Source organism: Myotis yumanensis, unplaced genomic scaffold, assembly GCF_028538775.1.
Source record: "Myotis yumanensis isolate MYYU_CA2020_CCGP unplaced genomic scaffold, mMyoYum1.0.hap1 SCAF_1, whole genome shotgun sequence".
NCBI classification, from domain to species: domain Eukaryota; kingdom Metazoa; phylum Chordata; class Mammalia; order Chiroptera; family Vespertilionidae; genus Myotis; species Myotis yumanensis.
In genome coordinates, this window is record NW_027223752.1 from 106,176,363 (window position 1) to 106,201,268 (window position 24,906).

At 44.0% G+C, this 24,906-nt stretch overlaps 1 protein-coding gene across 1 annotated transcript in view; it reads left to right on the top strand.

The window, feature by feature from the left end:
* CCDC7 (coiled-coil domain containing 7) overlaps positions 1-17,572 on the top strand; it is a 180,018-nt gene extending 162,446 nt beyond the window's left edge. The window contains exons 13-15 of the mRNA XM_070415866.1: positions 4,901-5,054; positions 11,342-11,407; positions 17,330-17,572. Of these exons, the coding sequence (XP_070271967.1) occupies positions 4,901-5,054; positions 11,342-11,407; positions 17,330-17,572 (463 nt within the window). The remainder of the gene's footprint in view (positions 1-4,900; positions 5,055-11,341; positions 11,408-17,329) is intronic.
* The last annotated feature ends 7,334 nt before the right edge of the window (positions 17,573-24,906 follow it).

The following is a 24,906-nucleotide window of genomic DNA, read 5'->3' on the forward strand; positions in this document are numbered from 1 at the left end:
TTTAATCTATCTATCTATCTATCTATCTATCTATCTATATTTTTTTTTTGGAAAAGGAGAATAGAGTAGAGAGCAGATATGCCTGTATCTGGTGAGTGAAATGAATTAAGCTATTAGTAGAAGAAGAGAACAAGCGAGGAGAGAAAAAACAAAAGCATAAAATAAAAAAAGAAAAATAACAAAATGAACTGAAATTCACATTTTACTGGCATCCTGTATTTTTTATCTGGCAAACAGCTCAGCGGGTGCCGCTCCAATTCTTGGTCCACTTCCTAAAATCTTAGGTTGCCTTGGTGCACTGCTATCGTTAGCTTGGCAAGAGAGAAAAGGGCGTTCGCTAGGACATCACCCAGACTCAGTCATCCTTGCAGAGGTGGGGATGAGGCAGTGCAGGTGTCATGGACATGCTGAGGCCTGTTTTTGTCTTTATATTATTTTTTCCCATCTCCATTACCCTGTTCTACCTTCCCCATAGCTCCTCCCCTCCCTGCAATCATCACACTGTTGGACAAATCCCTTTCACATACTTAAACTTCATATTTTAGATTAACACGGTTTCAAAAAGATATAAAAGTGATAAGAAGCCAATAAAAAATTTCTCCAGAAATTGTAAGTTATGTAGCCCACTCCTTTTTATGTAATCTAATAAAAGGAGTACAAGTAATCCTTTATTTTAGCTTCACTTTGGAATATTTTATTTTTCTACAGTTTAACTTCTAAATACCCATTAGAGCATCATACCACCCATTTTAGTGAGTGGCTAAAGTTTATTTTCTTACAGTATGTGCCTGAATGATTTAAGAATCAGATATCATGAATTTGGGAAGAATGTAGGAGCACTGCTTGTGGTATTGAATGTAGAATTTTAAGGCATTATTTTTCTATTCTTGCATAACATGTTACCACAAATTTTGCAACATACAACAACTTATATTTTCCCATGGTTTGAGAGGGTTAGGAGCCTGAGCATGACTTACCTGTGTCTTATGCTCAATGGCTTACCAAGCTGAGATGAAGGTATTGGCTAGGTTCTATTCCAGTCTTTAACTTGGGGTCCTCTTTCCAGTTCAAATGGATGAGGCAAACTTCAGTTTCTTGCAGTCATAGAACTGAGACATGCAGGCATGTGGCCATCTCCATAGGCAGCTTACATCATAGCAACTATTTTCTTCAGGCCAGCCAAGGGTCTGTCATGCTTGCCAAGGCAGAGTTTTATATAATACTAGAGGCCCAGTGCATGAATTCATGCATGGGTGGGGTCCCGCAGGCCCAGCTGCAATCAGGGTGGATCAGAACCGGTCCTGTCGGGAGGAGGAGATGGTGGGAGGCTGGCCAGCTGCGGGGAGGGACCGTGGGCAATTGACAAGTGACCTCACTTCCGATTGGGGTCGGGGGGTGAAATTAGGGGTGGGGCTGGTTGTGGGGAGGGGCTGTGGGTGGTGGACTGGCCAGCCCCACCCCTGAATGGGGTAGAGGGGCTGATTGGGGGTCAGCAGCCAGGGGAGGACCCATAGGATGTTGGCCAGTCCCACCCCCAATTGGTGTTGGGGGTCGATTGAGGGTGGAGCTGGCTGGGGAGGTGGGGCCGCGGGTGGTTGGCCGGATGGCCCTTCCCCTGATCAGGGTGGGGGGCTGATCTGGGGTAAGGTCAGGTGAGGGGAGGGGCTGCAGGATGTTGGCCAGCTGACCCAGCTCCCTATTGGGGTGGGGAGGGGCAATCAGGGGCAGGGTTGGTCTGGGGGGCTGTGGGCCAATCAGGGTAGTGTGGGCCTATCGGGAGTGGGGCAGGCCAGGGGGAGGGTCTGCAGGAGGTTGGCTGGCCACCCCACCCTCGATTGGGGTGGAAGAGGATGATGAGGGGTGGGGCCGGCTAAGGGGAAGGGCTGCAGGAGGTTGGTGGTTGGCCCCATCTCCTGATTTGGCCAGTTCACGGGCCACAGTGGGTGTCATAGCAACCAGTCATTCTGGTCATTACAGTGTTCTGGTTGCTGGATTTTTATATATATAGATAGATAACACAATCATGGGAGTGACATCATGTCACTTTAGCTATATAATGCAATCTAATAAAGGCAGTGGTATATCATCACTTTGTAATATTCTATTGGCTAGAAGCAAGTCATAGGTAACACTAAATAACACCAGGGATGAGGATCTTGGAGGCCATCTTAAAATTATTCCAATCAACACTTATGAACTCATTTCATTTAGAACATTATTTTGTATATTTAAAAAATTATTATAATCCTACTAAAGGCCCCTTTGCAGGAAGATTCCTGCAAGAATAGGACTGCCTTGGGCCTATTCCTATAAGAATAGGGCTTCCTGTGGCTGGAGTAAAGCAGAGAAGGGATCAAAACCTGAAGAGGCAGGCTTCGCTCCCTTCTCCACTGCCTGGCTCTGCTCCTGTGTCCGCTGCCTCGGCTCTGCTCCAGTGTCCACTGCCTCAGCTCCGCTCCCATGTCCGCTGCCTTGGCTCCACTCGCATCTCTGCAGCCTTGGCTCCCTCCCTTCTCTGCCACTTCGCTCCCTTCTGCAGTGCTTGGTTTCCTTCTAGCTGTCTTCAGTCTTCGCTCCACACCTGCATATGCAAATTAACCACCACCTTTGTTGGGTTAATTTGCATAATTGCTCTGATGGGCTGGTGGGCATAGTGGAGTGACACCAATTTGCATGTTTCTCTTTTATTAGTGTAGATATTAACATTAGAAGTCATTAAGATAGTCTTTGCTTGATTTTTAATTTGGGCTGTGTCTTTTTTTTAAAAAAAAATGCTATTGTTGAAAATATTACATAAGTCCCCATTTTTCCCCCATTGACCTCTTCTACCCACCCTGCATCCCCCCCAGGCCTTCACTACCCTATTGTCTGTGTCCCTGGGTTATGCATATATGCATACAAGTTCATTAGTTGATCTCTTCCCACCCAGCCTCCTCTGCCTTTTCTCTGAGGTTTGACAGCCTGTTCCAGGCTTCTATGCCTCTGGATCCATTTTTATTCATCAGTTTATTTTGTTCATTAGATTCTACATATGAGGGAGATCATGTGATACTTATCTTTCTCTGACTGGCTTATTTCACTTAGCATAATACTCTCCAGGGCCATCCATGCTGTTCTTAGCCTATTCATACTATTTTAACAAAATATTAGGGACTGGATAATTTATAGGCAAGATAAATTTATTTCTAACAGTTCTAAGGGCTGAAAGTTTGAGATCAGGGTGCCAGCATGGTGGGGTATAAAGGCCTCTTCTCAGTTGAAGACTTCTTATTGTATTTCCACATGACAGAAAAGACAGGGGAGTTCTCTCAAGCCTCTTTTATAAGGGAATTAATCTCATTCATGAGGGCTTTGCTCTTGTGAACTAATTATCTCTCAAAAGTCCCACCTTGTAATACCATCACGCTGTGCATTAAGATTTCAACATATGAATTTCTTTTAGAACACAAATATTAAGACCATAATAGGTGCCCTGACTGGTTTGGCTAAATGGATAGAGCATTGGTCTGTGGACTGAAGGGTCCCGGGTTCGATTCCGGCCAAGGGCATGTACCTTGGTTGCGGGCACATCCCCAGTCGGGGGTGTGCAGGAGGCAACTGATCGATGTTTCTCTCTCATCAATGTTTCTAACTCTATCCCTCTCTCTTCCTCTCTGTAAAAAATCAATAAAATATATTTTTTAAGAAAAAGATACCCTTAAAAAAGAAAGACCGTAATAGGTAACAAACTATCATAGACTGGTGGCTTAAATAACAAACATTTATTTCTTACATTTCTAGTGACTGACAAATCCAAGATTGAGGCACCATCTTCACATGGCAAAAAGGGCAAAGGAGCTCTCTGGAGTCTCTTTTAGAAGGTTGCTAATCCCATTAGTAGGGCCTCTACCCTCATGACCTAATCATCTCCTCAAGTCTTCATCTGTATATACCAGGGGTGGGCAACCCCTGGCACGTGAATCCCTCTCTTATAATCTTCCATTTACAATTTCTTTCTTAATATTGACTTTTTTATTTTTCAGATAAATTCAGTGTGGGTGCATCTTAGATAAAGAAATAATTTTACATAACAATATCTTAAAGACCATAGACATGGATTGATGAGAGAGGGGAAGAGTAATTTCAATAGTGTCGAAAACGAACTATTGAGGACTTGGAAAGCCATTCCAGAAAATTTTTTCTGTTTAAAAAACTTTGCAACAGCGTTACTCTCCATGTTTTCATCCACATACGCTTGTGAATCTTTGTTCTCAGTGATGAATTTTGTTAAGTCTCGTAATAGGAGTAGCCTGATAGATGAAAGTAGTAGCTCATGCATATCTCTGAAGGTCACGAAATATAAACCTGATGTAAAATCTCTGTCATCAGTGATGCAGCAGGAAAAGTCCCACTGATAATATCAAACGGAGTCATAAAGTTTTCTGTGGGACTCTCAGTGTACATGTATACATTACAAAATAAATGTATTTTCATCATCATATACTGTGTTTTTGTCGCTCGAATGAATTTTATTATTTCTTCAAGGTTCTTCACATACGTACACCTTAAGAGATATCAAGTAGGTGTAACATGTTCTCAAAAAGTTAGGGTTGGCACGCAGAAGAATTTTGAGTCAGAGATTTTGCTGGTTTTGGCACGCACTCACAAAAAGGTTGCCCACCCCTGGTATATACCATCACATTAGGGATTAGGTTTCAATTTATGAATTTTTTTTGGGGGGGGAGGGGGAGGGACACAAACATTCAATCTGTAGCAGCTGGTGATTGTCATTTTAAATTATTTTTTATGAAGTTAAAGTCAAAACTTTCTGTAGGTATAATTTTTTTCTGGGGAAGGTCTATGGATTTAATGAGAATTTCTCCCTCCTCAAAAACTCCTTTATAAATCATTATTGTTCTAGAGCAGTGGTCGGCCGACTGTGGCTCGGAAAACTTCGGCTCTCGAGCCACATGCGGCTCTTTAACCCCTTCAGTGTTGCTCTTCCGCAAAATACCGGCTCTTCCACAAAATACCGACTTCTGCGCATGGGCCCCGATGTTTCAATCGCACTGTACGTGCGTGCCCGCACGTGGTATTTTGTGGAAGAGCCACATTGAAGGGGCCAAAGAACCGCGTGTGGCTGGCGAGCCGTGGTTTGCTGACCATGGGTCTATCTAGGCCATTTTATAGAGATCAATAAAAGTTAAAAGAAGTGACTTGCTTAGTGTTGGAGAACAAAATAGTAGTGAAATCTGAACTGCAAACATGGAGTCCTGCTCAGAATTTGCAACATGTGAAAATATATTCTGTTTTGCTTCCTCTAACAGGCATGGATAATAGAATCAGTTGGCATTGTTATTTATCTGCCCAAGTAATTTAATGCTTATAAAGTACTTCATAAGACATATAAAACTGTATTTTAGTTTTTAAGTTAACTAGTTTTTTTTTTACCTGTAACATTTAAAGTATGTAGATAAAACAATCCATTTAGACCCAAGGCTATCTTTATGTTGTACAAATTGTACCTTGAACAAGGGAGGGGCTTAATGCAAAAGTGGGTGTTGAAATCCAACCCATGGTTTACTTGCCAACTGTACACCCTAGCATAGGGCTGCATTTGCTTGAAAGAAGGCTCCTTTTTCTAATTCATCAAAGATACTATATACACTAGCAGCCAGTAGTCAGAGTTGTACTTAACAAAATCATACTTAGATAAAATGATACAAATTTTTTAATTCTATTAAATTTTGATTTTTAGACTATTTTGTTAGAAAAATAGAATATATTTATTTCAAGCAAGTATCTACTAAGTGGGTGATTAGCAGTTTAATCATATGGATATAAGAAAAGACATGCATTTTTTAATTGTTTCTGTCCTTTTTAGCCTAATATGATGGTGTTTCTCTTAAAAACTTTATTGTGGCTAATTCTTTTACTCAAAAGCCCATAATTCTGAGATAGATTCCTTTTTGCCAGCCGTCAGTATTTTCCATCCTTCAATTTTCTAACCTCACTGCCTTTTGTAACTTCCACTAACAGATTTTTTGCCATTCTTCCAGTCTTCACCTATAGCCTTCTGGCTATTTTTCTGGTCTTCACTGGGTGTGGTCTTCACCACAATTTCAGCTTCTGCTCATCTGTTGAACCCAGAGGCAGTGCCACATGTTTTAAGTTTTTGTTGTTGCACCACCCCACTTCCAGATATTTCTATTGCTTCATATCAAACTACCCCAAAATTTAGTGGCTTAAAACAATAATGCCATTATTTCTCACAATTCTTTGGTTTGCTGCACTCAGCTGGGCAGTGTCTCTATTTGATGTCATGTTGACTAATGCCATTTATATGGATACATTCAGGTAGGAGCTCAGCTGGAGCTGAAAATGTCCAAGATAATTTCTCTCACATGTCTGGTTTCCCATCATGTACTAATTTAGCCCAAACTTCTCTACATGGTGGCTGGGACCCAAGCAGGCAAAAGCAAAAACAATCTTGTAACAAACTGGGATCATAAGTCCTTGAAGTTTTTTCACCACATCCTGTAAAGAAGTTATGAGGCTAGCCCATATTCAAGGGGAGGAGTGGCATAGAGTGGGTAAAATTGTTGGTGGCCATTTGTGGAAATAATATAATACAATTTTTGTAAATGTTCTAATGACATAAAATAATGCACATCATCTATTGCTTTGTATACCAATGAACTTTTCCTAAATAACAAATTAAAACTTGGTGTTTTAAAACAGTAGATATTTGGGGGGGAATCTGTAATAGTAACAATTAAAAAACAAAGTAAAAAAAATAAAGCAATGAAGGAGATACAGAAAAAAATAAGCCATCAGATATTCATTATTTCTCTTAGTGACTGGATAAGTATTCTCTCTGGGCAGGCTTGGGTTGGGTTGGGTGGTCTAAGATAGCTTTATTCACATGTATGGGGTCCTAGCTGGGACATCTAGGACAGATAGGACCTCTTTATAGTCTTATCTTCCAGAAGGCTATCCCTAGATAGTTTATTGTACAGTAGGATTCTCAGTAGCAAGAGAGCAAAACACAGCTGGAAGACTGCTGAGAGTTAAGTTCAAACCTCAGATAGTGCCATTTGCATTGTATCCTATTGGCCAAAGCAAGTGCTAGGTCAGCCCAGTTTCAGGGAGTGAAGACATTGACTTCACCTTTTGATGAGAGCTGCTGCAGGGAATTTATGACCATTTGTAGTCTATCATAGTAGAGTATGTATTCTCTTTTCCACTCTTTCTCACTTCTCTCCTTCTCTCATTATAAAATTTAATTAAGTTTAGATTTGTTTCATTATTTTAATTATCTATATACTAATTAGTTAGAAACTAGGCTAGACTGCTAAATAAAGAGACCCCATAAAATTGAATAGCTTAAACAAAATAGAATATTATTTATCTGTCATGGAAAGTTTGGGTAGATGTGGATATAGTAGTTTGAGGTTTTCTGGGACCCTGTTTCTTTATTTTTTGCTCTCATTTCTCATTGAAATTTAGAAATTTTACAAGATTTTAATTTTTACTTAGTTCAAAAAAGTGTTGTTTTCCTAGTTATTTCTTTATTATTTATCTTTCTTCTTCCTTTTATCCCTCTGGAAATTCGTTTTCAACAGTTTGACTCTGATGTGTGTGGGCATCATTTTCTTTTCTTTTTATTATTATTATTTTATATATTTTTATTGACTTTTTACAGAGAGGAAGAGAGAGGGATAGAGAGTTAGAGACACTGATGAGAGAGAAACACCGATCAGCTGCTTCCTGCACGTCCCCTACTGGGGATTGAGCCTGCAACCAAGATACATGCCCTTGACCAGAATCAAACCCTGGGACTTTTCAGTCCATGGCCCGACGCTCTATCCACTGAGCCAAACTGGTCAGGGCTCTTTTTATTTTTAAATCTTTATTGTTGAAAGTATTACATAGGTCCTTCTTTTCCCCCCATTAACCTCTTCCAGCCTGCTCCCATCCTGCCCCAGACCCCCCGCCCTCACCACCCCATTGTCTGTGTCCTTGGGTTATGCATATATGCATACAACTTCATTGGTCAATCTCTTCCCACCCACCCTCCCTTGTCTTCCTTCTGAGGTTCAACAGTTTGTTCATGCTTCTATGACTCTGGGTCTACTTTTGATTATCAGTTTATTTGGTTCATTAGACTATTTTCTTTATGTATATCAACTTAGAGTTTACTAAACAACTTGAGTAGGTAAATTTCACCAAGTTTAGAAAATTTTCAACTATTTTTTCCAAGCCAACCAATTTTTCTACTCTGTTCTCTCTCTCTCTCCCTCTCTCTCTCTCTCTCTCTCTCTCTCTCTCTCTCTCCAATTACTTGTTATTTGATATTATTCCAGTCTATTCACTTTTTCCCATCATTGTTCTCTGTCTTTAGATACATATTTTCTATTGATATATCTTCAAATGATCTCACTCTATACTGCCATATCCAATCTGCTCGCTTGTTCATCCATTCAATTTTTAAAATCAGATGCTATATTTTCTATACTAAAATTTATATTTGGCTGTTTTTATAGTTTCTATTTCTATGCTGGGATTTCCATAATTTAATTCATTATGAACATATTTTATTTTGGATACTAGAGTCCCAGTGCACGAAATTTGTGCACCGGGGTGGGGGGTGTGGTCCCTCAGCCCAGCTTGTACCCTCTCCAGTTAGGGACCCCTCAGGGGATGACCGACTGCCTCTCGGAATCCTGAACCGCTGGCTCCTAACCACTTGCCTGTCTGCCTGCCTGCCTGATCACCCCTAACCCTTCTGCCTGTCTGCCTGATCGCCCCTAACCACCTCTGCCTGCCTGATCGCCCCTAACCACCTCTACCTGCCTGATCCCCACTAACCACTTCTACCTGCCTGCATGATTGCCCCTAACTGCTCTCCTACCATCCTGATCGCCCCTAACTGCTCCCCTGCTGGCCTGATCACCCCTAACCGCCTCTGCCTTGCCCCACACCCAGGACCCAGGCTTCCCTCCCTCTGGCTGGCCGCAGGCACCCAGGACCCGGGCCGGCTTTGCCTGGGCTGGCTGCAGCTACAGGGGACCTTGGGTGGGTTGCTTCACCCGGGCTGCAGCCTCAGGCACCCGGGACCATGGAGTGGGTGGCTTGTCCCTCTCCTGGGCAGCAGCTGCAGGTGCTGGTGCCCAGGACTATGGGGCAGGAGGCTTGTCCCTCTCCCAGGCTGCAGGTATAGATGCAGCCGCTGGTACCTGGGACTGAGGGGCAGGCGGCTTGTTTCTCTCCAGGGCTGTAGGCACAGCCTCTGGCTCCCGGGACTGTGGGGACCATGGAGTGTGTGGATTGTCACTCTCTCGGGCTGTGGGTGCAGGTGAAGCTGCTGGTGCCCGGGACCATGGAATGTGTGGCTTATCTCTCCCCTGAGCACAGGTGCAGACGCAGCTTCTGGCACCTGGGACTGTGGAGTAGGCGGCTTGTCCCTCTCCTGGGCTGCAGGCACAGGTGCAGCAGCTGGCACCCAGGACTGCAAGGAGGGCAGCTTGTCCCTCTCCCAGGCCACAGCCCCAGCCACTGGTGCCCGGGATCATGGGGTGTGTCTTGTCCCTCCCCTGGGCCACAGGTGCAGGCACGGCCACTGGTGCCCAGGACTGCGGTGCAGGCAGTTTGTCCCACTCCCAGGCCACAGCCTGGCTGGTCCTCATACCTCTCTCCCCAGTGTTGAGTGTGTTACGGTGTGACAGTGTGAGGGCATGATGACCATTTGCATATTAGCTCTTTATTATATAGAATTGTTATAAGAGTTGCTTTACAATTTTTATACTAATTCTAAAATCCAGACTATGTTGGGATCATTCTCTGTGATTGTCTTTTATCTTAAGAGTAAGGATAATTTCCTATTTCTTCAAATGTCAAGTAATTCTAAATTGTATCTTGGATATTGGGAATGTCATGTTGAAATTCTGGATTCTGCTATATTCTTGCAATGATTGGTATTATTTTGATTGTTTTGTTTTAATATACACTGAGTGGCCAGATTATTATGCCCACCTGACATTTGTTGGGAAAATTAGCCATACACTGCATCGTATGGAATATGGAGTCAATGCCAAGAAGAATTGCCACAGTATTGAAGGCAAAAGGTGGCCCAACAAAATACTGATGGGGGGGGGGGGTCATAATAATCTGGCCATTCAGTGTATAATTAACATGATTGGATGGAAAATAAAAATTCTGTGTTTAGGCATGAGCTCCAATGACATTAAAATTTTTTAACTTTTGCTGAGGTCTTTACATTCTTCCCTATCCATATGTGGTTTGGGGGAGATTTGGGGAGAGATTATGCAAACAGTTTGGGGCTCCTTGTCTCTGGCTTTCTTCTTTGTGTGACTTTCCCCTAACCTTTCTAGTGGCTGTGATTGCCCTGAACTCTGTCCTCTGGTTTGTAAAGTCTAAAAATTAGGCATTCTATCAGTTATTAGGTGCTTTGCCTGGTTCAGCTAGGGCTTGCCCTCAGAATAGGAGCCAAAAGCCAACAATCTTAATACTTTTGGTCAACTTCTCTCGAGAATCTATTCAATAATGGGATAGCTTTCAAATGTTAATATTTATATTTTGTTCATAGTTTATGGTGGTTATGTATGGCAGGGCTTGTCTAGTAGGAATTTGCTCTGCTATGCCAGAGCAGAATTGGGGACTTTAGGTATGGTTCCTCAAACTGTCTTCTATCTGCTAAAGAATTCTTTTTTTTTTTTTTTAAATATATTTTATTGATTTTTTACAGAGAGGAAGGGAGAGAGATAGAGAGCTAGAAACATCAATGGGAGAGAAACATCGATCAGCCGCCTCCTGCACATCTCCCACTGGGGATGTGCCCGCAATCCAGGTACATGCCCTTGACCGGAATCGAACCCGGGACCTTTCAGTCCGCAGGGCGACGCTCTATCCACTGAGCCAAACCGGTTTCGGCTGCTAAAGAATTCTTGATCTATTTCATGTATGATAGAATCCACTCCTCACAAAGTCAGAACTAAGCTTATTTTGTGTTAAGAACAAAGTTGCTTCTTTCTATAAAATTTGAAATGTTTATATTTAAGTATTTTAGGCCTAAAGAAACAGAGAAAAGAAATGTTTAATTTACTCTAGTTAAAGTTTGCCAGATTCAAAGTCAAATTGCATATGGAAAATGAATAGGAAGTTAAAGCTACAGAAATTATCCACCATTATGACTATTAAGTATGTAATAAATGTATATGCTCAAATCATCATCTGGGCTGTATATATGGATTTTAGAAATGTAGTAACTATAATAATAAGTTAATAAAAACAAAAGTACAAAAATAAATACCTCCCTACCTCCCCTTATATTGCATCCTAGAAATCAGCAAATGCTCTGGAAACTGAGAACAAAATCCTTCAGGAACAACTCAAACAAGCATTACAGGTAAAGAATATCATGTTCTTTTAAAATTGTTAACAAGTGAAGAAAATATCTATAAAGAGATTTTTTTTAAGTTTGAGAATTGAGTTTATTGGGGTGACTCACATTGTTTAATAAAATTATACAGGTTTTAAAAATGAATAAGTTTGACCTTATTAACTAATAAGTCTGTTCTAAGTATTTTTTCCAGTTTTAAAGTATATTTATTTTACACACTAGGAGTATATTAATAAAATTTAACATCACTCATTTTTTCACAACACTGAGAGTTGTATTTTATTCTTTTTAATTAAATTTATTTGGGTGACAGTGATTAATAAGAGTATATGTTTCAAATGTATATTTTTGTGATACATGATCTCTATATAATTACATTGTGTACCCACCACCCAAAGTCAAATCACCATATATTATCACCATATATTTGATCCCCTTTACCCTTTATTACATCCCCAACCCCTTCCCTCTGGTAACCATCTTATGTCTGTGTCTATGAGTTTTTCTTTGTTTTTCTTATTTGTTCATTTGTTCCCTTGTTTTATATCCCACATATGAGTGAAATGATATAGGACTAAACTAGAAATAAACGTAAACATCCTTAATCAAACAAAAGAAATCTATTTCACACTGAGACAATATTATAAATAAAAGTAAAATACTGTGGTCGTTCCAATTGAACTAAGTTAAACGGGATGCTGGCTCTTACTGCTATTTTTCAATTGTTGCTAAATGACCAAAGAAAGAAGCTACATTTTTATAAGCAGATAGACAAAACTAATATTACTAAAATATTATATAGTTTTCCTTCTGAAAAGTGCAAGAAAATACACAAATTTGTTATTAATGATATAGTTTAAAAAGGTGGCTGAGGACAAAATAGATAAAAAAGCAACAGCTTTTCTTTTTACCAGAAGCAATCATTTAATGACTGTGTTGTACATCCAAAACTAAAATAATGTATGTTAACTGTAATTGAAAAGTAAAAATTAAAAAACAATAAAAAGAAAAAAGAAGCAATTATTTAGAAAAATTCTATTCATCATATTAGGATAGCATAATTAACAAAAATATAGAGTTTTTTATGAAGAAAAATATACTTTACTGAGAGTATAGGTGAACAGTGAAGAAATTTATATTTTTGGTTTTGAAGCCTCAATATTATAAATAATTTAGTTTTCTACTTTCTCCAAATTGATATACAAACTTAATGCAATTTATGTCTAGATATAAATGGAATTATTTTTGAGCTTAATAGGACTATTATAATAGTATATATTGAAATAAGAAATTGGTGAATATTTAAGAGAAACAATTAAGGAAGGTTTGCTCATCTAAAAATCAATACATAAATCAATATACAATGTAAAACTACAATAGCTAAAGCAATGTGGCTCTGGATTTGGTATTGGATAGAAGAAAAAGTTGGTAACAATTATCTGGTCTTGGATAGAGCAAGGTTTTCTAAGCATTCTATTACAAAGAGACATGTTAATATACTTATATATTTAACTATATACACTTAAAACATTTTAATGGTAAAGAGGTATGAGATATGAAGATAAATGGGAGATTTTTTACATAATCTATTAGTAGAGATTCTATACTAATAAAAGGGTAATATGCTAATGAGACCAGGGCAACCGGACATCGTCCGGATGTCCACCTTCCTCTGGACAAAACCACAGTGGCAGGGGCCGAGGCAGAGGTGTTTAGGGGTGATCAGGCCAGCAGGGGAGCAAGCAGTTAGGAGCAATCAGGCCAGCAGGGGAGGGAAGTTGGGGGCGACCAGGTTGGCAGGTGAGGGCAGTTGTGGGCAACCAGACCGGCAGGGGAGGGCAGTTGGGGGTGATCAGGCAGGCAGGCAGGTGAGCTGTTAGGAGCCAGCAGTTCCAGATTGCAAGAGGGATGCCGGTTTAGGCCCAATCCTGGCAGTTGGACATCCCCCAATGGGTCCTGGATTGGAGAAGATGCAGGCTGGGCTGAGGGACACCCCCTCCCCCGGTGCACGAATTTCATGCACCGGGCCTCTAGTCCTATTTAATAAAAGAGAAACATGGTAATTAGCTGTACATCCAAAACCCTTCCCATTGGCTAATCAGGGCGATATGCAAATTAACTGCCAGCCCAGATGGCGGCCGGCAGCCATGTACTGAAGTGAACAGGGAGGCTTGCTTGCTCCAGTGACTGCGGACTCCAACGTTCCCTGCCTGACTTGCCGGCCTCTCAGCTGCAACTCTAAGCAACTATGTTGCAAATATAGAAGCTAAACAAAACCTCAGAAACCTGCGTTAGTCAGCCAGGCTTCAGCCAGCTGGACTGCAACATTGTATCAAATACAGAAGGTAAACAAAGGCCAGAAACCTGTTTTCAGCAGCCGAGGCCTCAGAGCTAAAGCTGGCCCAGAATAAAAAAAGAAAAAGTAAAAAAGAGCAGTTGGGAGCTTCAGTCACCTGCAAGCCTGAAAATGGCCCCCAGCCCCTCAGCCAGACTGGCCAGGCACCCCAGTGAGGACCCCCACCCTGATCCAGGACACCTTTCAGGGCAAACCAGCCAGCCCCCACGGGTTCAACAGGCCTCTATTCTATATAGTAAAAGGGTAATATGCCTCCCGGCACTGGGATCAGCGGAGCAGCGAGGCCTCCTGGCACCGGGATCAGCGTGACAGGGGGCAGCACCCAAACCCCCTGATCGCCCTGCAGCTCTGTGTGTGACAGGGGGCGGGGTCACAACCTCCCTATTCGCCCTGCTCTGTTCGTGACAGGGGAAGGCGCCCCAACCCCCTGATCAGCCCTGCTCTGTGGGTGATAGAGGGTGGTGCCCCAACCCCCCAGCCCCCCACGGGCCCTGCTCTGTGTGTGATGGGGTAGAGCCATAACCTCCCCATCAGCCCTGCCCTGAGTGTGACAGTGGCAGCGCCCCAACCCCCTGATCGGCCCTGCTCTGTGGGTGATAGAGGGCAGCGCCCCAACCCCCGCCCCCCTACGGGCCCTGCTCTGTGTGTGACAGGGCGGTGCCCCAACTCCCCTATCGGCCCTACTCTGTGAGTGACAGGGGGAAGCTCCTCAACCCCCTGATGGGCCCTGCCCTGTGCGTGACATGGGGCAACACCCCAACCCCCTGATCGGCCCTGCTCTGTGCGTGACAGGGGGTGGCGCCGCAACCTCCCCATCGACCCTGCCTTGAGTGTGACGGGGGGGTGCCCCAACCCCCCAATCGGCTGTATCCTGAGTGTGACTAGGGTTGGCATCGCAACCTCCCGATCCGTCCTGCTCTGTGCATGACAGGGGGCGGTGCCCCTACTCCCTAATCAGCCCTGCTCTGAGCCCAACCAGGGGCTGCACCTAGGGACTGGGCCTGCCCTCTGCCACCTGGGAGCAGGCCTAAGCCAGCAGGTCATTATCTCCTGAGGGGTCCCAGACTGCGAGAGGGCACAGGACGGGCTGAGGGACCCCCTCTCCCCCCCTCCCCCCGAGTGCACAAATTTTTGTGCACCGGGTCTCTAGTCTATAATAATAAAAGCATAATATGCTAATTAGACTGGACAATTCTTCTGGATATTCTTCCAGACGACCTTCCAGATGAAGCTGGGGCTGTAAGGGCTGAGGCAAGCCACAGCAGCTGCAAGGGCCAAGCCCCTTGCACAAATTTCATTCATTGGGCCTCTAGTATTTTATAAATCTAAAAGAAATATAGACAAGGGACAAAAATAGGCAAGTTATAATTTAGAAGCACGCATGCCCAATAAATGAATACTAGTATATTCAACCTCACTTTTTTTTCAAGTAATTGCAATTGAAAATAAGGAAATATATGGTGATGGAAGATGATTTGACTTTGAGTGGTTGGGACACAATACCATATACAGATCATGTATCATAATAATGTACACTTAAAGCCTATATAATCTTAACCAATTTCACCCCAATATATTTAATGAAAAAAAAAACAATGGGATAGATTTTTAACCTATCATTTTGTCAAAATTTAAAAAGCAGAAAAATCTAATGTTTGTGACTATGTGCAGAAGTGAGCAATCTCACATACTTCTGTTAGTGTGAATTGATTCTTGAAGAAAACATATAGCAAAAGTCTTGGAAACACGTTTTTTTGACTGAACAGTTCCTCTTCTAAAAATGTATTGTAAGGAAGAAAAAAGTGTACGGAGATTTTTACAAGTATGTATAATATAAAATTTTTAATAGGAAAATATTTAAAATTACCAATCTTTGATAAAAATTATTAAATAAATTAAGGAATAGTATTATTATATATTATCTTAGCTTTATTATTATTAGGTATATAATTATTATTTTTAGATATATTATTAAGATATATTATCTTAGCTATTTTGACTACTTACATGTTTATTGTCATGGAAACATATCTATGGCATTATATAATAAAAAGGTTGTATTATGTGAGTATGTATAGTATATTATTAAATATAAATAAATATTTAAAATACACATGTGCATTATTTATAATTATAAATAATGACAAAGGATACACATTGAAATGTTGACAGTGACTTTTCTGTATGTGGTGAGATTATTTGTAAGCTTAATTTTGTCAATCTATATTCTTTCATACAAAATAATTTTTGTTGTTGTTAATCCTCACCCGAGGATATTTCTCCATTGATTTTTAGGGAGAGTGGAAGAGAGGAGGAAAGGCAGAAACATTGATGTGACAGAAACACATTGATTGGTTGCCTCCTGCCTGAGCCCTGACCAGGGCCCAGGCCAGGGAGGAGCCTGCAACCAAGGTACGTGTCTTTGACCATAATCAAACTTGGGACCTGTTGGTCTGCAGGCAATGCTCTATCCACTGAGCAAAACTGGCTAGGGCCAAAGCAATATTTTAAAGAAAAATTTTATTCTAGAAAAAACATTATTTTTTACATTTTATTTTTTTAGATAGGTACTAACTACCATGGTTACAATTCAGCAATTTGTATAATGTATATCTTTTTTAAAAATATATATTTCTTTATTTATTTCAGAGAGGAAGGGAGGAGAGAGAGATAGAAACATCAATGATGAGAGAGAATCATTGATTGGCTGCCTCCTGCACACCCCCTACTGGGGATCGAGCCTGCAACCCAGGTATGTCCCCTTGGCTGGAATCAAACCTGGGACCTTTCAGTCCGCAGGCTGATGTTCTATCCACTGAGCCAAGCCGGCTAAGGCTATAATGTATATATTTTATTAACTTTTGTTGTACCTACATAATAATTATAGCTTTTACAAAATAAGAACTGATTTCCTTCTTTTTTATTGCTGAATAGTATTCTATTGTATAAATGTATCATAGCCTTTTATATCCACTCATCTACTGATGGGCACTTGGGCTGCTTCGAAATTTTGACTATTGTTGAATAATGCTGCAATGAACATAGGGGTGCATATATATTTGAGTTAATGTTTTAGGTTTCTTTGAATATATTCCAAGAAGTGGAATTGCTGGGTCATGAGGCAGTTCCTTTTTTAATTTTTTGAGGTAACTCCATACCACTTTCCACAGTGGCTGTGCCAATCTGCATTCCCAACAACAGTGCAGTAGGGTTCCACATCCTTACCAACACTTGTTTGTTGATTTATTAATGGTAGCCTTCTGAAACCTGTATAATTTTATTAACCAATGTCACCACAATAAATTCAATAAAAAATAAGAAATAAGAGCACTAAAAATTCCTGGATATAAAAATAGCCCTAAAATGGAAGAAGATTTTCATAGTTTAAATGAAACTGAGGATCTATTAAACTATGGATTATATCAGTGATTTAACTTAGGTTCCTTCAACTCAGTAAAAATAAAATTGAGAGGTAATATGGGCATGAATATATGCATATTTTTAAAAGTTGAAATATTGGCAGGAAAATGTCACAGAAGTAACACTTGATAAATGGTTACTTTTTCAAATAGGAAGCTGAAAAATCTAAGCATCAACTAAAGTATTTCCTAAATCAAGGGGAATTACTTAAAAGTGACAGGAAAACCAAGACAACAATGGGAAGTAGTACAAGTGACACAGAAGTTAAAGTTGTAGATTCAACATCTCTACCATTGAAGAAAGAAACAAGAAAAATACAAATTGCAGATTCAAATGGACAAAAGACAAATGCTAAAATCCAAGATTATCCACAGGTAAAGAAATACTCAAAATAAAGATAGTAATATGTGCTGTTAAAATTCAATCTTATTATTATTTGCATTATTTAATTTTTCAAAATTCTCTATGCCTTTTCTTTGCTTGGATTTTTTTCCTTTGATTATCTGGGTAATTGATTCATTATTATCTTTAATATAAATGTAAAAATTAGGTATGTATTGATTTTGTGATTAATTTTTTAATTGATTTTAGAGAAAGAGGAGGGGGAGAGATAGAGAGAGGGAGAGAGATACATCAATTGGTTGCCTCCCACACGTGCCCTGACCAGGCTCGAACCTGCAAACCTGGATATGTGTCCTGACTGGATGAACCTGTGATCGTTTGGTGTTTGGTGTATGGGACAATGCTCCAACCAACTGAGCCATACCTGCCAGGGATTGTGATTAATTTATTAGCCAGTCAAGTGTTGACATTTTATTTTCCAGATAGGTATTTCAATACAGACTAGTCATATATAAAATATTGTTTAATGCATTTATTTATTTTTAAATTGAGCTATTACCGACATTTATTAGTTTCTGGTATATAATATAACTAGAGGCCCGGTGCACAAAAATTTGTGCACTCGGGGGCAGAGGGGGGTCCCCCAGCCCGGCCTGTGCCCTCTTGCAGTCTGGGACCCCTCGGGAGATAACGACCTGCTGGCTTAGGCCTGCTCCCGGGTGGCAGAGGGCACGCCCAATCCCTAGGTGCAGCCCCTGGTCAGGCTCAGAGCAGGGCCGATTGGGGAGTTGGGGCACCGCCCCCTGTCATGCACAGAGCAGGACGGATCGGGAGGTTGCAATGCCACCCTCAGTCAAGCTCAGGGTAGGGCCGATTGGGGGGTTGGGGCACCGCCCCCGTCACACTCAAGGCAGGGTCGATGGGGAGGTTACAGTGCCAACCCCTGTCACACACAGAGCAGGGCCGATCAGGGGGTTGGGGCACTACCCCCTGTCACTCACAGAGCAGGGCCAATCAGAAGGTTGGGGCGCTGCCCCCTGTCACTCACAGAGCAGGGCCAATCAGGGGGTTGGGGCACTGCCCCCTGTCATGCACAGAGCAGGGCCCATCAGGGGGGTTGGGGCTCCGTACCCTGTCACGCACAGAGCAGGGCTGATCAGGGGTTTGGGGAGCTCCCCTCTGTCACCCACAGAGCAGGGCCCATCAGGGGGTTGAGGAGCTCCCCCTGTCACACACAGAGCAGGGCCCGTGGGGGGGAGGGCGTTGGGGCACCACACCCTGTCACACACAGAGCAGGGCCGATCAGGGGGTTGGTGCGCCGCACCCTGTCAAACACAGAGCCGCAGGGTGATCAGAGGATTGGGGAGCTCCCTCCTATCAGGCACAGAGCAGGGCTGATCAGGGGGTTGGGGCGCCTTCCCCTGTCACGAACAGAGCAGGGCGAATAGGGAGGTTGTGGCCCCGCCCCCTGTCACACACAGAGCTGCAGGGCGATCAGGGGGTTTGGTTGCTGCCCCCTGTCACGCTGATCCCAGTGCCGGGAGCCTAGCTGCTCCGCTGATCCCGGTGCCAGGAGGCATATTACCCTTTTACTATATAGAATAGAGGCCTGGTGCACGGGTGGGGGTCGGCTGGTTTGCCCTGAAGGGTGTCCTGGATCAGGGTGGGGTTCCCCACTGGGGTGCCTGGCCACTCTGGGTGAGGGGCTGAGGGCCGTTTTCAGGCTGGCGGGTGACTGAAGCTCCCAACTGCTCTTTTTTTCCTTTTTTTTTTTTCTATTCTGGGCCAGCTTTAGCTCTGAGGCCTTGCTGCTGAAAGCAGGTTTCTGGCCTTTACCTTCTTTATTTGATACAATGTTGCGGTCCGGCTGGCTGAAGCCCGGCTGACTGAAAGCCAGTTTCTGGGGTTTTGTTTAGCTTCTATATTTGCAACATAGTTGCTTAGAGTTGCAGCTGAGCGGCCGGCACTCAGGCGGGGAACGTTGAAGTTCGCCATCACTGGAGCAAGCAAACCTCCCTGTTCACTTCAGTGCATGGCTGCCGGCTGCCATCTTGGATGACAGTTAATTTGCATAAGGATATGCTGATTAGCCAATGGGAAGGGTAGCGGTCGTATGCTAATTACCATGTTTCTCTTTTATTAGTGTAGATGGTTTGACATTGCATATTTTTCAAAATTATTAGCACCAGATGTCTATTTAACATCTGTCACCACACCTAGTTACAAAATGTTTTCTTATGATGAGAATTTTTAAGATTTTACTGCCTTAGTAATTTTCAAATATGGAATACAGTATTATCCTATCTAATAATAGTCAAACATGGCAATTGACCATACCTTCGCTATGCCTCCCATTGGCTAATTAGTGTGATATGCAAATTAACAGCCAACAAAGATGGCAGCTAATTAGCATACTGCAGGCAGGGTGGGACAGTGGGAGCAGCCATCCAGGCCCCTGTGTGCGACCGCCTGCCTGCCTGCCGCCGTGATTGGATTCGATCCCGGGCCTTAGGCTGGCCCAGAAGCCACCTGATATGGCAGTAATTCTATCAGTAAGTACTCTGAAAGTCAGTGTCATAAATGCACCAATTAAAAGACAGATTATGAGGGTGAATCAAAAAGAAAACCCACTTTAAATATAAAGACACATATAGATTAAAAGTAAATGAATTAAGCTGCAGCCTGTTTTGCTCAGTGGATAGAGCATTAGCCCGTGGACTTAAGGGTCCGAGGTTCGATTCCAGTCAAGGGCATGTACCTCAGTTGCTGGCTTGATCCCCAGTCCCTATCAGAGCATGTGCTGGAGGCAACCAATCAATGTGTCTCTCTCCCATTCCCTTCACTCTCTCTAAAATTCAATGGAAAAATATCCTTGGGTGAAGATTAACAAAAACAAAGTAAATGGATTAAGTAACATTAAAGAGATTATAAGAAAAATATATTCCAAATTTTGTTAGTTGTATAATGGTTATGTTTAAATTATTAACACCTAAGAAATTGGGTGAAGGGTACATATAATATGCTTTAGTATTTTATAGTTTTTTTTACATGTATGAGATTATTTCAAATTAAAATATTAAAAATTAAAAATTAATAAAATATTAATTTAAATGTTATGCATTACATGAAAAATCTCCTAATTCCTTCCAGCATAATTTATTAAATTGTGTTAACATTTACAAGGGTTCAATTAAAAGATATCTTAATTCTAAATGATATAATATAAAATATAAAATAGTGCAGTTATAAGCAATTATCTGAAAATAAAAATTTAAAGAAGTGAATTTAAAGAAGGGATTACCCAAAGAAAATATATGCACAACCCATGGACATAGGCAGCAGTATGGTGATGGCCAGAGAGAAGTGGGGGGCAAGAGCTGGGTAGAGGAGGCAAAAGGGGGGAAATAGGGACAACCTATATCCTATATAATAAAAGGCTAATATGCAAATTGTCCCATCGACCAGATGTTGGACTGGGAGTTCGACTAGGGGGCGGGGCCAACCGGCCAATTCCCACAGCCCCCCCCTGCCAGCCCTGAGATTGGCCCCTCTACCCTCACTGGGGGCAGGGCTGGCAGGCTAACCTCGTGCATTCCCTCCCCCAGCTGGCCTGTGCTGATCGACCCCAATCAGGACCAGACCCCATCCGTGCACGAATTCGTGCACTGGACTTCTAGTAATAAATATAAAAGGCTAATATGCAAATTGACTGAAAGGCAGAATGACCGGTTGCTATGATGAGCACTGGACACCAGGGGGCAGACGCTCAATTCAGGAGCTGCCCTCTGGTGGTCAGTGCACTTCCATATGGGGAGTACCACTCAGCCAGAAGCTGGCTCATGGCTGGCCAGTGCAGAGGTGGTGGCAGAAGCCTCTCCCACCTCTGTGGCAGCACTAAAAATGTCCAACTAACGGTTTAGACCCGATCCCTTGGGGGCCTAAGCCTTTAGTCGGACATCCCCCAAGGGCTCTCTGACTGTCAAAAGGATGACTGCAAGCTTAGGTCTGATCCCTCTGGGAATGGGCCTAAGTTGATAGGTGGACATCCCATAAGGGGTCCTGGACTGCAAATGGGCGCAGGCCGGGCTGAGGTACCCCCTCAGGTGTACCTCAAATTTTTGTGCACCAGGCTTCTAGTTAACTATAATGATCATGCTGCACACTATATCCCCTGAACTTATTTACTTTATAACTGGAAGTTTGTACTTTTTTACTCTCTTCATCCATTTTGCCCACTCTCAACCTCCACCTCTGGCAGCCACCAATCTATTGACTGTATCTATAAGTTTTTTTGGTGGTGTTGTCATTTTTAGATTTCACATATAAGTGAGATAATGTAATATTTGCCTTTCTTTGTCTGACTTATTTAACTTAGCATGATACCCTCAAGGTCAATTTATGTTGCAAATGGCAAGATTTCATGGGCAACATATACAGGGCTGGGAAAAAGTAGGTTTATAGTTGTTCATATGGAAAATGATACAATAATCCTGTCTAATAATAGATAAACATGGTAATTGACCATACCTTCGCTACACCTCCCATTGGCTAATCAGCGAGATGTGCAAATTAACCCAACCAAGATGGCGGCCGGCAGCCACGCAGCTGAAGCGAGCAGGAGGCTTGCTTGCTCCAGTGATGGAGGAAGCCAAGGTTCCCCATCTGCCGCGGCCCTGCTCTGAGCTCCTAAAGCAACAAAGTTTCAATTATAGAAGCTAAACAAACCCAAGATACCTGCTTTCAGCAGGCCATGGCCATAGAGGTGGAGCGAGCAGGAGCCCAGCTCTCAGCTCCAGTGACGGCAACAAAGTTTCAATTAAAGAAGGTAAATAAATCCCAGAATAAAAAGAAAAGGAAAAAAGGAGAGGCTGGGAGCTTCAGTTGCCGGCCAGCTTGAAAACGGCCCTCAGTCCCTCATCCAGACTGACCAGGCACCCCAGCGTGGACCCCTATCCTAAAGGGGGTGTGGCCAGCCTGAAAACAGCCATCAGCCCCTCATCCAGGCTGGCCAGGCACCCCAGTGGGGACACCCACCCTGAAGGGGGTGTGACCAGCTGCACACAGCCATCAGCCCCTCACCCAGGCTGGCCAGGCACTCCAGCGGGACCCCCACCCTGATCTGGGACACCCTTCAGGGCAAACCAGCCGGCCCCCTCCCGTGCACCAGGCCTCTAACCTATATAGTAAAAGGGTAATATGCAAACTGACCCTAACAGCAGAAAGACTGGGAATGACTGGTCACTATGACACACACTGACCACCAGGGGGCAGACACTCAATGCAGGAGCTGCCCTCTGGTGGTCAGTGTGCTCCCACATGGGGGAGCTCTGCTCAGCCACAAGCCAAGCTGATGGCTGCCAGTACAGCAGTGGTGGTGGGAGCCTCTCCTGCCTCCTCAGCAGCGCTAAGGATTTCCGACTGCAACTTAGGTCGGCTCCCTGCAGCAAGTGGACATTCTCCGAGGGCTGCCGGGCTGCCAGAGGGATGTCTGATTGCTAGCTTAGGCCCAATCCCCCAGGGAGCAGGTCTAAGCCAGCAGGTGGTCATCCCCCGAGGGGTCCCAGACTGCGAGAGGGCACAGGCCTGGTTGAGGGATCCCCACCCAGCGAGTGCACAAATTTTTGTGCACCGGGCCTCTAGTCTACACTAATAAAAGAGAAACATGCAAATTGGTGTCACACCGCTACCCTTCCCATTGGCTAATCAGGGCGATATACAAATTAACTGCCAGCCAAGATGGCTGCCGGCAGCCAGGCAGCTTGAAGCGAACATGAGGCTTGCTTGCTTCAGTGATGGAGGACTCCAACGTTCCCCGCTTGCCGCTTGCCGGCCTCTGAGCTTGCAGTTTGAAACACTGTTACAAATATAGAAGCTAAACAAAACCCCAGAAACCTGCTTTCAGCCAGCCAGGATCTCATAGCTGGATTTGAAACAGTGTTTCGATTATAGAACCCAAACAAACCAGAAACCTGCTTTCAGCAGCTGAGGCCTAAGACCTGGAGACAAGCCTCACAGCTAAAGCTGGCCCAGATTTAAAAAAAAAGAAAAAAAGGAGTGGTTGGGAGCTTCAGTCACCCGCCAGCCTGAAAACAGCCCTCAGCCCCTCACCCAGACTGGCCAGGCACCCCAGTGGGGACCCCCACCCTGAAGGGTGTGTGACCAGCTGCAAAGAGCCATCATTCCCTCATCCAGGCTGGCCAGGCACCCCAGTGGGGACCCCCACCCTGATCCAGGACACCCTTCAGGGCAAACCAGCCAGCCCCCACTCCTGCACCAGGCCTCTATCCTATATAGTAAAAAGGTAATAGGCCTCCCAGCACCTGGATCAGCGGACAGGGGTCAGCGCCCAAACCCCCTGATCGCCTTGCAGCTCAGTGTGTGACAGGGGGTGGAGCCACAACCTCCCTATTTGCCCTGCTCTGTTTGTGACATGGGAAGGAGCCCCAACCCCCTGATCAGCCTTGCTATGTGCCTGATAGGAGGGAGCTCCCCAACCCCCTGATTGCCCTGCGGCTCTGTGTGTGACAGGGTGCGGCGCCCCAACCCCCTGATCGGCCCTGTTCTGTGTGTGACAGGGTGTGGTGCCCCAACGCCCTCCCCCCTACGGGCCCTGCTCTGTGTGTGACAGGGTGCAGCGCACCAACCCCCCAGCCCCCATGGGTCCTGCTCTGTGTGTGATGGGGTAGAGCCATAACCTCCCCATCGGCCCTGCCCTGAGTGTGACAGGGTGCGGTGCCCCAACCCCCTGATCGGCCCTGCTCTGTGGGTGACAGGGGGCGGTGCCCCAACTCCCCTATTGGCCCTACTCTGTGAATGACAGTGGGGAGCTCCTCAACCCCCTGATCAGCCCTGCTCTGTGCGTGACAGGGTACAAAGCCCCATCCTCCCTGATGGGCCCTGCTCTGTGAGTGACAGGGGGCAGAGCCCCAACCCCCTGATCGGCCCTGTTCTGTGCGTGACAGGGTGTGGCGCTGCAACCTTCCCATTGACCCTGCCTTGAGTGTGACAGGGGGTGGTGCCCCAACCCCCCAATCGGCCCTACCCTAAGCGTGACTGGGGGTGGTATAGCAACCTCCTGATCCGCCCTGCTCTGTGCATGACAGGGGGCGGCGCCCCAACTCCCCAATTGGCCCTGCTCTGAGCCTGACCAGAGGCTGCACCTAGAGATTGGGCATGCCCTCTGCCACCTGGAAGCAGGCCTAAGCCAGCAGGTCGTTATCTCCCGAGGGGTCCCAGACTGAGCGAGGGCACAGGCCGAGCTGAGGGTCCCCCTCCCCCCCCGGCCCCGCGTGCACAAATTTTTGTGCTCCAGGCATCTAGTCTATAATAATAAAAGGATAATATGCTAATTAGACTGGACAGCCAAACGACCTTCCGGACGACTTTC